The sequence below is a fragment of the Laetiporus sulphureus genome (assembly GCF_001632365.1).
Source record: "Laetiporus sulphureus 93-53 unplaced genomic scaffold LAESUscaffold_128, whole genome shotgun sequence".
Taxonomy (NCBI): Eukaryota; Fungi; Basidiomycota; class Agaricomycetes; order Polyporales; family Laetiporaceae; genus Laetiporus; species Laetiporus sulphureus.
The window spans coordinates 1-11,223 of NW_024468637.1; the positions used below are offsets into that span (position 1 = coordinate 1).

General features: G+C 55.9%; 6 protein-coding genes across 6 annotated transcripts; 3 read left to right on the forward strand and 3 right to left on the reverse strand.

Moving 5' to 3' along the window:
* Nucleotides 1-362: 362 nt before the first annotated feature.
* LAESUDRAFT_732965 (uncharacterized protein) lies at nucleotides 363-1,131 on the reverse strand. Its single transcript, XM_040910349.1, has 4 exons — nucleotides 1,046-1,131; nucleotides 825-994; nucleotides 649-795; nucleotides 363-628 (listed from the first exon to the last, which is right to left on the reverse strand). Exons 3-4 carry the CDS (start codon nucleotides 793-795, stop codon nucleotides 578-580), a joined length of 198 nt encoding a protein of 65 aa, XP_040757426.1. The 5' UTR covers nucleotides 825-994; nucleotides 1,046-1,131; the 3' UTR covers nucleotides 363-577.
* Nucleotides 978-1,467, forward strand: LAESUDRAFT_85556 (uncharacterized protein). Its single transcript, XM_040914846.1, has 2 exons — nucleotides 978-1,387; nucleotides 1,436-1,467. The coding sequence occupies exon 1, from the start codon at nucleotides 1,075-1,077 to the stop codon at nucleotides 1,318-1,320; it is 246 nt and encodes an 81-aa protein (XP_040757427.1). The 5' UTR covers nucleotides 978-1,074; the 3' UTR covers nucleotides 1,321-1,387; nucleotides 1,436-1,467.
* A 587-nt stretch (nucleotides 1,468-2,054) lies between these two features.
* LAESUDRAFT_85607 (uncharacterized protein) lies at nucleotides 2,055-2,968 on the forward strand. The gene has a single exon (XM_040914847.1). It carries the CDS (start codon nucleotides 2,276-2,278, stop codon nucleotides 2,741-2,743), a length of 468 nt encoding a protein of 155 aa, XP_040757428.1. The 5' UTR covers nucleotides 2,055-2,275; the 3' UTR covers nucleotides 2,744-2,968.
* Nucleotides 2,969-3,664: 696 nt separating this feature from the next.
* Nucleotides 3,665-4,541, reverse strand: LAESUDRAFT_732968 (uncharacterized protein). The gene is made up of 2 exons (XM_040910350.1): nucleotides 3,806-4,541; nucleotides 3,665-3,744 (listed from the first exon to the last, which is right to left on the reverse strand). Exon 1 carries the CDS (start codon nucleotides 4,081-4,083, stop codon nucleotides 3,871-3,873), a length of 213 nt encoding a protein of 70 aa, XP_040757429.1. The 5' UTR covers nucleotides 4,084-4,541; the 3' UTR covers nucleotides 3,665-3,744; nucleotides 3,806-3,870.
* A 438-nt stretch (nucleotides 4,542-4,979) lies between these two features.
* LAESUDRAFT_732969 (uncharacterized protein) lies at nucleotides 4,980-5,443 on the reverse strand. The gene is made up of 2 exons (XM_040910351.1): nucleotides 5,389-5,443; nucleotides 4,980-5,314 (listed from the first exon to the last, which is right to left on the reverse strand). The coding sequence occupies exons 1-2, from the start codon at nucleotides 5,398-5,400 to the stop codon at nucleotides 4,997-4,999; spliced, it is 330 nt and encodes a 109-aa protein (XP_040757430.1). The 5' UTR covers nucleotides 5,401-5,443; the 3' UTR covers nucleotides 4,980-4,996.
* A 342-nt stretch (nucleotides 5,444-5,785) lies between these two features.
* Nucleotides 5,786-8,497, forward strand: LAESUDRAFT_770883 (MFS general substrate transporter; the record flags this gene model as incomplete). The annotated part of the gene is made up of 13 exons (XM_040913787.1): nucleotides 5,786-6,524; nucleotides 6,578-6,791; nucleotides 6,845-6,955; nucleotides 7,015-7,143; nucleotides 7,203-7,387; nucleotides 7,450-7,487; nucleotides 7,544-7,587; nucleotides 7,644-7,718; nucleotides 7,776-7,829; nucleotides 7,889-8,030; nucleotides 8,089-8,147; nucleotides 8,208-8,373; nucleotides 8,429-8,497. The coding sequence occupies exons 1-13, from the start codon at nucleotides 6,170-6,172 to the stop codon at nucleotides 8,495-8,497; spliced, it is 1,641 nt and encodes a 546-aa protein (XP_040757431.1). The 5' UTR covers nucleotides 5,786-6,169.
* Nucleotides 8,498-11,223: the final 2,726 nt, after the last annotated feature.

Consider the following 11,223-nt stretch of genomic DNA (forward strand, 5'->3'; position numbering starts at 1 on the left):
TACCGGGCTCCTAAGACCGTTAGATATACCACTTACCTCTGAGACTGACTGGTGCACCGCAGCAACACGCTCACTGGTCCGACGCTCTACATTTCTTGAACTTGGAGATCTCGAGCCCGTGTAGAGCTTGCATGGTCAGGGCCACCATGACAGACACAGGTGAGCCATCCCAGCAAGGATCCGAGCTTATACAATAGGGGGAGCATGGTATGGAGGAACAGGGAGGAAAAAGCTGAGAGGGAGGAAGAGGTGCGGGGTAAAAAGTGTTCACAGGAATGGGCGTGAACAATGTGTCAGATCACTCTCAAATTTGTCATAGAGGGCGGCATTGCATGGTAGACCTCTCAGAGATGTTCTAGATGGAATCCGACTCTCATGGATGCACCGGCATCTCGTTTCATATTCTGATGGGCTGCAGTAAAGTTCGCATCAGAATATCACTGTTATCTACCATGCCGTGTCGTCTTCTTTCTTTCTGGATGACTCTGCTCAGATGCGTTGTCCGATATGATTCTCATTGATGTGAAAATCGCCGGCACAAATCGAAATTACAGCTCTTTGACTGGTTACCTATGCATCACCTGCACAGTCTTGCACAACGCTGGTCAGAGTGGCACGGGACATGGAGCTTGACAGATCATCTCATACCAGGCCGGTGTACAGCCGAGCTGTGCAGGAGATAAGCCCAAGCCTAGAGGGTGCCACCGCCACCATAGCGGGGTTCCAAATCTGACAGGTTCTCACTTCCGTTCCAGGGTAGGGTTTAATTTCAATTGGCCACACCCACGCCAACATTGCGAACTCCGAGCTTCCTCCGGATGAACTTGTCGACCCAGTCAGCTCAGCTCGGTTCGTCGATTCTGGGCCCATCGGTGAGTGACGCGTGACAGGAAACGTTGCAGATCAGTGCGCGATCCATCAATCCGATGGCTGTCTGGTCGCGCGAAGGCAATCTCGTGGGTGCGTTTTCCCTTGATGCCCGGCCTTCTTGGTTCTTCAAGGTCTGATCATTAATATACGTACAACTTCGGATGACTTCTGGTGCATCTCAAGAGCCACAATTGGTGTTCATTAATGAACTGGCCCGAGTCTGCACGGAGGAGGCCCAACCTCGGCACATTGCACTTATTCCTCCTGCATGTACACTTACATCTGAACTGCCTTCTATTGACTCTCGTGAGACTGCTCTCGAGTCATGGACCATTCGAGAAGCTCGTTGGAGCAGTACGCAGCAAGGCGCCGAGCGCATGTATCTACACTCGCAATGGTGACGGCTTGTGCTCGAATGAAACGTCCATGCAATCGCATTCCTCACCGTGAACCATACTGCCTACGCTCTAGTCTTTCGAGTATCCGTCCTGATTTCAAGTTCGCTGAGAGTGTGCAGGTGAGCCGGTTTAGTGACCTTCTCTCGCTTACGTTGATCTGGCCCAAGGAAGTTGCAATTGCAAAATGCACGGCACCGGCAGCATTGCCTGCTGACTGTTCAGAAGACTTCCTGTGTGATACGGCATGCCTGGTGAGAAAAGCTTGAGAATGGCTGGCATTGTCTACCCCCGTCCTCGCATCTCCTCTCCCCTCCTCACATCTGCCTTCTCACCCCTCACATGCACATTGTCGTCTCCTCCACTCTCATTTTACACTGGTCCTGAATGCCCGCCATGGAGTCCACGCACCCCTCACTCACCGTGGCCATGTTCGGTGAGTCCCGCTCATGTCCCGTCGTTGCTGACCAATTTGTTTCCGGTAATTGTGCGGCGTGTGCATAAGCAAGCCCGACCGCACCTCCTGCCCCGGTTTCGCACCGTCTCGAACCGTAAGTGCACAGAATGATTGGTCATCTGGCTTGCGCTCACGTCTCCTGGTATATAGACACGTTCTCGCCACCTGCAATATTTTCAGCCCGTGAATCGAGCAGCGATGAAGTAGTGGAGTCCTCGTTGACAAAGCCGGTCGCATCCTCCCGCGCTCGGTCAATAATTCACGATCGCCAGTTTCGATCGCCAACGCACAATGTTATCAACATCCTCATGCGATTGAGCAGCGAAAATATGTATGAACAGTCACTAACGACTTTAGCGCGCTCGCGAGAGGAGCGCCACAAAAGTCGGCTTGCCAGCATGAGACTGCCGAATTCGCGAGATGTACCATCGCCGTGCCTGTGTCTGACGCCACGACGGACGTGTTCCACTCACCACACTAAACGACGCGAGACCTTTCCCACCCAGTACGCGTAGCGCCGACAGCTTCAACACAGTCGTCCAGGGCTGTTACGATGCTCGGCTTTCCAACCCCATGGCCAATGCATTCGAGACATGTTCGTCGCCCAGCCCATTCTGCGGTCTTTCTATGTCGAGGTCAGGCGCCTAGTTGGCATTTCCAGCCCGAGGTTGCTCTTGACTCGGATGTTGATGCGGATACACCAACTGCAAGTTCCCGGCCCCGGCCCACCGTTTCTTTGCAAGAATCGTGTGCGTATCGCATGCCCACTTTCGGCACAATCACTCACATGCATAGCTATCTTTCAGACAGCGCGCTGCCATTGCAAGAGTGCTTTCCCCAGGGCCATCCTGATCGTCAGCTGCCCAGCGCACGGTCGCTACGTTCACGCCCCGTCCTTCGCGCGGTCTGTCCCGTAGGACCTCGCAAGCCCGTGTTTGGCGCTAGCCATCAGTGTTCCCAAACCGCTCTGTCCGACGGATGCGATCTTTCTGAGGCAGCACGACCGCGTCACGGCATTTAGGACTCGTCTAAACGAGCCATCTCATCATATATACGTCCCTCTCCCCTCGGCCGCTGACGTGGACGCGCTCACTGCCAGTTCTCCGGCTGCAGCCAGACTGCTGCTTTGCAAGACGCTCCCTCGCCGTCTTGTGGATATCGCATGTCCACGTCTGGCGCAATCACTGACACGTCCATGTCATCGTTCTAGACGGACGCTGTGATGCCCTCATGAGGCCGGCTTGCGATGACGGGGTGCGAATCTCTCCCCGTGTCTGTCAACTCCGTCGACGACTAGCGTGATTGCCGAGGACGACCGTGAGGCTGAACCGGCCAGCGCGTGTGCTCAGTCTGTCCGCAAATTGCCCTTTCTGTACCCCCTCGAACGTCTGCGTCCGATGCAACCATCGACGCTTCCTACATGCTCAACCAACCCCAATCCAGCCTTTCAAGACAGTGCACGGTCGCTGTCTCAACGTTGAAGACCCACCCCGTCATAGCGTGGCGCACGCATGCGAGTCTCCACCCCGACCATTGACACGAACGCACTGACCGTTGCGCCCTCCCGTGCATATCGCGCCCGGGATTAGCGCAGACGAACACGCTTCCACTTCACCAGTGCCCATGCACATCTTTTCCCACACCGCGCTCTGCAGCTGGCACGATGTCCATTGAGGACTCGCCCAGACGCAGCATGCCGCTCTTCACCCGGCCACCAAACGCCCATGTCTCGCAAGACCAAAGCAAGTACCCGGACAGCAACCCTCCGAACCGGACCTTGGACACAGCGACACCCGTCGCTCCTCCCGTAAGTCCCGTCCACATGACTTTCCGGACAGCCCGTCCCTGACTCTATCCACGACGCAGACCTGCTACTTCGGAATATCCTGGTACGCTGCACATGCTGACTGTCTGCTCCATCTGACTCGACCCACACGCACCAGGACGACTCGCACCTCGCACACGCGAACAAGAACCGCGCCGACCCGGACCCGCGGACGCTGCGGCACCCGCCGCTCCTTCGTAAGTCCATTCCATCCGCACATCTCTCCATCGCCCGTCGCTCACGCTGCTTCCCGCACAGAACGCGTTCATCGCCTCGCAAGCAGGTAAGCACGCACCCGCCGGACTCGCATCCACCTCCTCTCCTCACGTTGCGGTCGCGGTCAGGCTGCCCGGGCTGATCAAGACCGAAGGGATGGGCCTGAAGGGGGTTTGGGGTAGATGGTGATAGCGTAGGGAAGAGGATATTGGATTAAGGATTACATACGTAGAAGGCACGGCGAGGAAGACCGTGAGTGATGCGACGCTGCGCAGCTGGTGAGGTCCCGAGCGCGCCTGAGGTTGCTGAGGCGCATGCATGCATGACCAGCGGCGCACGACCGAAATGAGTGCGCTACACGATGAGTGAAGGTCTGGCCTCGAACAGAGCGGCGTGGACCGCCCAAGTCGGTATGAGTGTTCGCCAGCACTGACGGACGCGGTAACCGGCGAATAAGAGAAGGCGCAGCGGGGTACACGTCCTCCCAGCACGCACCATTGCGCATTTCTCGGCCGCGTGTCGCAGACATTCGACTGGCGTATGAATGTGGCATGCGAGCGCGCAAGGGGCTCGTCGCAGTGACGACGCACGGGGGAGACGTTCGAAAGCGTCCAGCCTCGGGACCCTGCGGTCTCGCCTGACTCGGATTGCTCTCGCGTCCTCACGTCAGCGTTACGCTAAAAAGCCGTCCGGAGAATGAAGAAATATGTTGCTTTGAATGTGAGTAGTACAAAGAAATCATGAGAGTGGGATCAAAGGATGCAAGATATCATACCTCAGAACCATACGTCCCGTCCAGCACCGCCTCGTCCAACGGTGCCTCGACACCCGTAGCGATGAAGGCCCGCCGCCGCACGTTATAGACTGGCGAGTCAGCACGACGACATGCTTCTGCGAGGCAACGCTCGACGATGATTGTCTTCTTATCGTCGTACCAAGTCCGCACCGTGTTCGTCTTCAGCTCGTTGCCGTCCAGCACGCCGTCTCGAAATCCTGGCCATCATCGACATACAGCCGGTCCCGTGCGGCGTGCTCGGCATGCGTCTCGACGACCGCGAGTCGGCGGGTTGAGTGCCAGTGCCGGCCCGCTGCAAGGGCGAAACCCAAGACGTCCGCCCGTCTCTGCGTGTTGAGGGTGCATGGCTCCGAAGCACGTTCACGAGAGCATATCGGACGGCGGGGAGACGAACGCACGGTGCTCGAGGGGGAGCCAGAGACGCGATGGTGGTGTCGTCAGCGGGGAGGGCGACGATGTGCGAAATGGCATGTCTTCGGTCCCGTACTTGTGAATGGCGTGCAGATCGGACTTTGCAGTGAGAGCGCGCAGCACCGTACTCCAGTCGACTTGTTATCACAAGCAACTGCGAGGAGCGGACCGGCCATCGGCGTGTTGGTGGCTGCCTGAATGGTGTCGACGACGGTGTGGATGGTGAGCGTGCACATAGCGTGGTGTCGTCGCAAGGCGTTGTCAAGAACGAGCACGGCGGGCGAGGTGGATGTGCACTGGGTGAAGAACAGACACGCGCGGCGGGTGCAGGTGAGTACGAGTAGCTACGGACAGTGCAGTATAGCCAGACACAGGTGAGCATCCTCTGCATGCACGAAGAGTCCACTGCATGGCGTACCTGGTCGTGCATCGGCAAACGTCCACGGTCTTTAATACCTCGTCAACTCTGGACCGCCTCCGTCGCCCTGACACAAACGGGCACCTTGTGCTGGAGAACGCAAACCAGACGGCCTGCGCGTTTGCGACTGGGAGACCGAGCGGTCGCGGCTGAACGCACCTCTGCTGATCGCCCACCTCTTGTCCGAGAGGAGCGCGCCGAGCTCTGCGTGGTCTCTGACGGTGGACGAGGCTGTGGGTGAGCGAGCTCGGGTGTGGGGGCTTGAGACGGACGTTGGGCATGGATGCGAAGGAGGACGGCTGAGTCGAACGAGGACAGACACTCAAGGCATCGTGAGCGTTCGATGATCGTGAGCACCGCTGGCATGCGATCAAAGCAGTCGTGTCTCGAAGCCAGGGCTGAAGTGGTGCGTGTCACGCGCCACTGGGAATGATCGCATATCGCTGTTTGGACATGGAATCCTCGTTACAGAGCGCCAAATAGAATCAAGCGTCGGCGCATAGAAGGAGTAAGTACGCATGATCGCGTAGGGACAGCTATCAGCAGTGGAGGTGCTCCGACGCGAAGTCCACGTCGGACGAGATCAATCTCAGAGTTTCGTCTCCGAGCTCTCCCAGCCAATCGTGCGGCGGTTCAATCCCCGGCAACATCCCGAGACGGCATCTAAGGTGCGCTCCGTGGGGTATCATATCATGAATCTGCACGGCAAGCATGGCGCGATATAAACCCATCCATCATCAGGGCATGCTCCTTGTCACCATCTCTCGCTATCTTTCTCGCCATGACTCACGCGCGCGACGAAGAGGCCACCCTCGCCGAGGAGAACGTGAACCACGTCGTCCTCCGGAGCCTTGAGGACGTCACGGAACCCGTGGACCCGCGCCTTAACCCCGCAGACAGACCGGACAACGAGGTCCTCGACGAGAACTATGTACAGCAGCTCGAAGACTACATCCACCACCGAGACCACCATCTTCACAAGGAGGGCTTGCATGAAAAGGAAAAGTCGGAGGACTTTTCCCTGGAACCTCTCTATATCGAGTTCGAGAAGGGCGACAAGCAGGATCCTGCGAACTTTTCTCCGGCGCGGAAGCAGGCAATCCTGCTCACCGCGTGCCTGTTCTCCGTCCTTGTCGGTGAGTGAATTGCTTCCAGCAATAAACGTATTGCATGCTGACAGCTTATTCAGCATCCTCTTCGGGATCATACGCGCTCGGTTTCACGTCAATGACGCGCGATCTGAATTGCACGGATTTCCAGGCTACTCTCGGCATCTCACTATATTGTCTTGGATTTGGTGTAGTGCCTCTTGTCACCGCGTCATTCAGCGAAGAGTTCGGTAGACAGCCATTGTATCTGTGCAGTGGGATTGGTTTCCTGCTTTTCACCATTGCTACGGCAGTGTGAGTACCGTTGTGGCTCGAATCATAATCATCGACGCTCAAGATGATTTCAGCGGCAAGAACATTCAAACAATCCTAATAGCGCGTTTCTTTGCAGGCGCCTTTGGTTCAACGGGTTCGACCATGGTGGGCGGCACCGTCGCTGACATCTTCTCTACACGAGAGTACGTCCCATTTCACTGGCGTGCGCTTACAACATACTGAGCGCGACGCTCCTTTGTAGACGTGGTGTAGCAATGGCTTCCTTCGCCGCTGCTGCCATCGGCGCAACCGGCGTTGGGTGCCTTGCCTCCGGCTGGATCGAGCAGAACCCGCACCTCGAATGGCGCTGGATTCAGTGGATACATGCTATGTATGGTAGTATCCTCCCTATTCTCCATGCTTCTAGTCCTGAAGCTCTCTGCATTTTAGCTTCACGGGCGTGTTCGTGGTCGCTGTGCCGGTTTTTATGAAGGAGACGCGTGCGTCGGTGCTGCTGGTGCGGTTGGCGAAAAAGATGCGCAAGGAAACCGGTGACAAGAGAATCCGTGCGCGTATTGAGGACGAGCGTGCGTCGCTGGGTACACTCATCTATATCTCCTGCACGCGTCCGATCTGTGAGTAGATCTTTCCCATGCGACGAAGGTGCTGTTCGCTTACGCCAAGATTCACGTGTTAGATCTGCTATTGACTGAGCCTGTGATTGCGAGCTTCACGGTGCGTTGTGGGACTTCTCTGCCTTCTAGCTCTGCTGATCACCATTTGATATGCAGTTGTGGGTCGGATTCGCATGGGGAATCCTTTACGTCATGATAGAGTGGGTCACGTTCTCCCTGATCGGTGGAATGCCAGACTGACTATAATGTCGCCTAGGGCCATTGGTCCCGTCTTCCGAACACTGCATCACTTCAACGCGGGCGAGGAGGGTTCGGCGTTCATCACCATTACGTACATGGTCTAGCTCGACAGAGGTGTTCAACTACTCACAACTTGAACTACTCACAGGATAGGCGCCATGCTTGGCTTGTGCACGAATGTGATTCAGGAGAAGATGTATAGGTACGTCATGCTGTTGTGAATTTAAACGATGAGCTTAGCCCACAGTCGCCGTTGCACAGTAAAAACGTTGCCACTCGAGGACCAGAAGCACGGCTGTATGCGCCAATGGCAGCCGCCATCCTCTTCCCGATTGGCATGTTCATCTTCGCCTGGTCGACGTACACTCAGGTGTACTGGATCGCTCCGGCGATCGGCATTGTTGTACGTACACCACCATTCCGTTGCGGACTAGCGGATCCTCACCCCTAGCTCGCTGCAGCTCATCATGTGGGCACTGTTCATCATCTACCTCGCCGTGTTCACCTATCTTGCGGACTGGTACGTACCTCTTTCAATGTCCCTACCACCTCTCCGCTCACCAATTGCTTTCGATTGTAGCTACGGCACGTTCGCGTCATCCACGCTCGCCGGCCAGAGTCTCTTCCGGAACCTGATGGGCATGGCGTTCCCGATGTTCACGACACAGATGTTTGCCAGGCTGACGTACCACTGGGCGAACACGCTGTTCGCGCTCATCGCAGTGGTCATGATCCCGATCCCGTTTGTGAGTATCGTCCTTCGCTGTGTAGTGGGATTGCTTTGTTCATTGGTTGCTGCAGGTGTTGTTCTTCAAGGGCCCAGCGATCCGTGCACGCAGCAAGATAGCTTCGCAGGTCATGCATATCTAATGGCGAGACCGCTGTCTTGGGACAACGCTCCGTCTAACCCGAGGTGGTCATCCCCACCTGTCATCACCAACACTAGGCGGCCGAGCGTCATGCGGGGACGCACACTAGGTTTTGTCTCCACCGCCGCTCCCATAGGAAGGATAGCAAAACTGTACACTAAGCACGCACTGATTCTTGTCGCATGGTCACATATAGATTACTAGCATTCTTGTCATGGCTGCGTTTATGCATAGAGTGGTCTTTTGGAGTAGATACCATCCAATAATGTCATCATTAGCACCGGTATCTGAAGGAGCCGGGAGAGCAGGAGGTGGTCGTGTACCGGTGAGCATCCACCTGACCCGCAGTCTCGCCTGATGTGCCGCACCGCTGAAAAATTGCACAGAGGTCAATCGGAGGCAGGCAGCTCCGTGGAGGACCCGTTGATGGAGAACCAGGGTGAGCGAGGGCCGGCTCCGCTGAATACGGAGGCGACGAGCAACAGCACTGATAGCGGCATCGCGTTCGGTGACGGGCCCATGCTCGCGAACTCTGCGTCGAGCCCGAGCATGTACATGTCGCGCCCGGAGCTCGTTTCTGTGGATACGTCAAACTCGTCGCGGAGCGCATTCGGGCAGACGAGGCGTCCGGGTTTGTTTCGGCGGTCTGAGACGGCCCAGTTGGCGTCGGGGCTGTCGCATCTGCTGTGGAGGCTCCACCCTGGCCAGCGACGGAATACGAATGGACATGAAAACGCGAGCGCGAACGACCTCACAGATGTACGATCTTCTCCGTTCGACTCTCTGAGACCGTCGAAAGAGCAGCAAGGTACGCGCGGAAGGCCACGCAGCTGGACTATTTGCATGGGAGTTGGAGGTACCGGTCTAACGATGCGAGCATCAGCCCTTCAGTTACATAGCTCACGGTGTGTCATTTATCAGCAATTGAGAAATCGCTCACGTGGTAGCCTGGTGTGTGTGAGTGTGCGCATGCAACCGTTGAAAATGTTGGAGAGAGGGCAGTGTGCAGAGCAGGAAAGGGACAAAGAGCCCAAGGATGCTGGGTTTGTTTTCAATTTGTTCAGAGAGCACTTACAGCCGAGATAGGCCATGATTCATTGCCGACCAAACTAGTTCCATTCCAACCCCTTCTACCACCTACTAACAATCCTTAGCAGAAGTCTACCAGCATTTCCATGTTCCCTCCCTCGACCTATGCCCTTGTGCTCCTCGTGCTGCATTCATCGGCTGTCCAGGGTCGTTCCCATCTGTTTGGCATATTTCCATGTCCCCTCTCTCGACCTGTGCCCTTGCGTTCCTCGTGCTGCGTTCATCGGCCGTCCAGGGTCGTTCCCGACACCCATCTCTTTGTCCTCTTCGCTCTTCTAAGTTCTCATTGCATCACCCGCTGCATGATATCTATGGAAATCACGGACTGTTTTGCTGATTCATGCTCTTACCCCATCACAGGCCAGGCTAGTTTTCTCCACTGACGCTCCCCCATCATCTGGCCTCCTTGTGCTGTTTAATCCGCATGATGCTGCTGCAAATGACCCTTCATCGACGCCATGATAGCCGCGTCACATGATGAATGGTAAGGGCTGTCGATATCTAAACGCGAATGCTTGCCTAACTCATTAGCTTCGACGCTGAAAGACCTGCAGTCGGGCACTCTTGTTTAACAAATTAAAGATGAGTGCAAATGAAGGACTTGCCTGCTGGCAATGTGTATAACTGCATAGAATGCCGAGTGCAAAGGCCATCCATTCTAAAAGATGCGTGGTGGGCAGGGCAAACACCTCCGAAGGCCGCAGGTCACCGGGGTATGCGATCGTTTCAGATTAGGCACTGAAAATTGGCGAAGACGACCGCAGCGCGAGACTCACGCATAATTATGCTGCCAGGTGAGCCCATGCATATGTCCATGTCGTATCGGCGTAGCATGATGGCCGTGTCGAGACCCGAGTTTGCAGAGGCATAAATCGCGCAACGGTGGATTTTGAGCTGCCAAGGATGTCCATGAGATTGTGCTGTGCAGAAGACGTCATCGCATGATAAACAATCACTATGCAAACGCATATGAAATTTTGTCAGTCCGGACGGGTTTATCAGCCCAGCAATGACTAGTAGGACTCGCACTTTCATACAAAATACGTACGCTCAAGCTGCGGCCATGCATATGAAGAAGAATCCCCGGACTCCGGACTGTGGAGATGGCGATACAGAACATGAATAATCAATCTCAAGCCCACGAAACTGCGATGATGTGTGAGCAAGCGGCTGCGAAGGGAGAAGTGCGTTGATCTGGGAGTAAGTGGGCACAAGCAGCCGAGCACGCAATGGTTGCATGGCATGAAGAAATGAGCCAACGTTGAGCCGCCAGCCAGAGAACATCCCGTCCTCTCGCGCTCACGTGATGACATTGCACGTCGAGCGCCTTTGTCTCAATGCGCCCTTGACGCATCCCAACTCAGTCATTACTACTCGCACTTTACCGGGCTCCTAAGACCGTTAGATATACCACTTACCTCTGAGACTGACTGGTGCACCGCAGCAACACGCTCACTGGTCCGACGCTCTACATTTCTTGAACTTGGAGATCTCGAGCCCGTGTAGAGCTTGCATGGTCAGGGCCACCATGACAGACACAGGTGAGCCATCCCAGCAAGGATCCGAGCTTATACAATAGGGGGAGCATGGTATGGAGGAACAGGGAGGGAAAAGCTGAGAGGGAGGAAGAGGTGCGGG

Bases quoted from the DNA above. Each gene is read 5' to 3' on its own strand.
- LAESUDRAFT_732965 (XM_040910349.1), bottom strand. From the start codon at position 795: ATGTTGGCGTGGGTGTGGCCAATTGAAATTAAACCCTACCCTGGAACG.
- LAESUDRAFT_85556 (XM_040914846.1), top strand. From the start codon at position 1,075: ATGAACTGGCCCGAGTCTGCACGGAGGAGGCCCAACCTCGGCACATTG.
- LAESUDRAFT_85607 (XM_040914847.1), top strand. From the start codon at position 2,276: ATGCTCGGCTTTCCAACCCCATGGCCAATGCATTCGAGACATGTTCGT.
- LAESUDRAFT_732968 (XM_040910350.1), bottom strand. From the start codon at position 4,083: ATGCATGCGCCTCAGCAACCTCAGGCGCGCTCGGGACCTCACCAGCTG.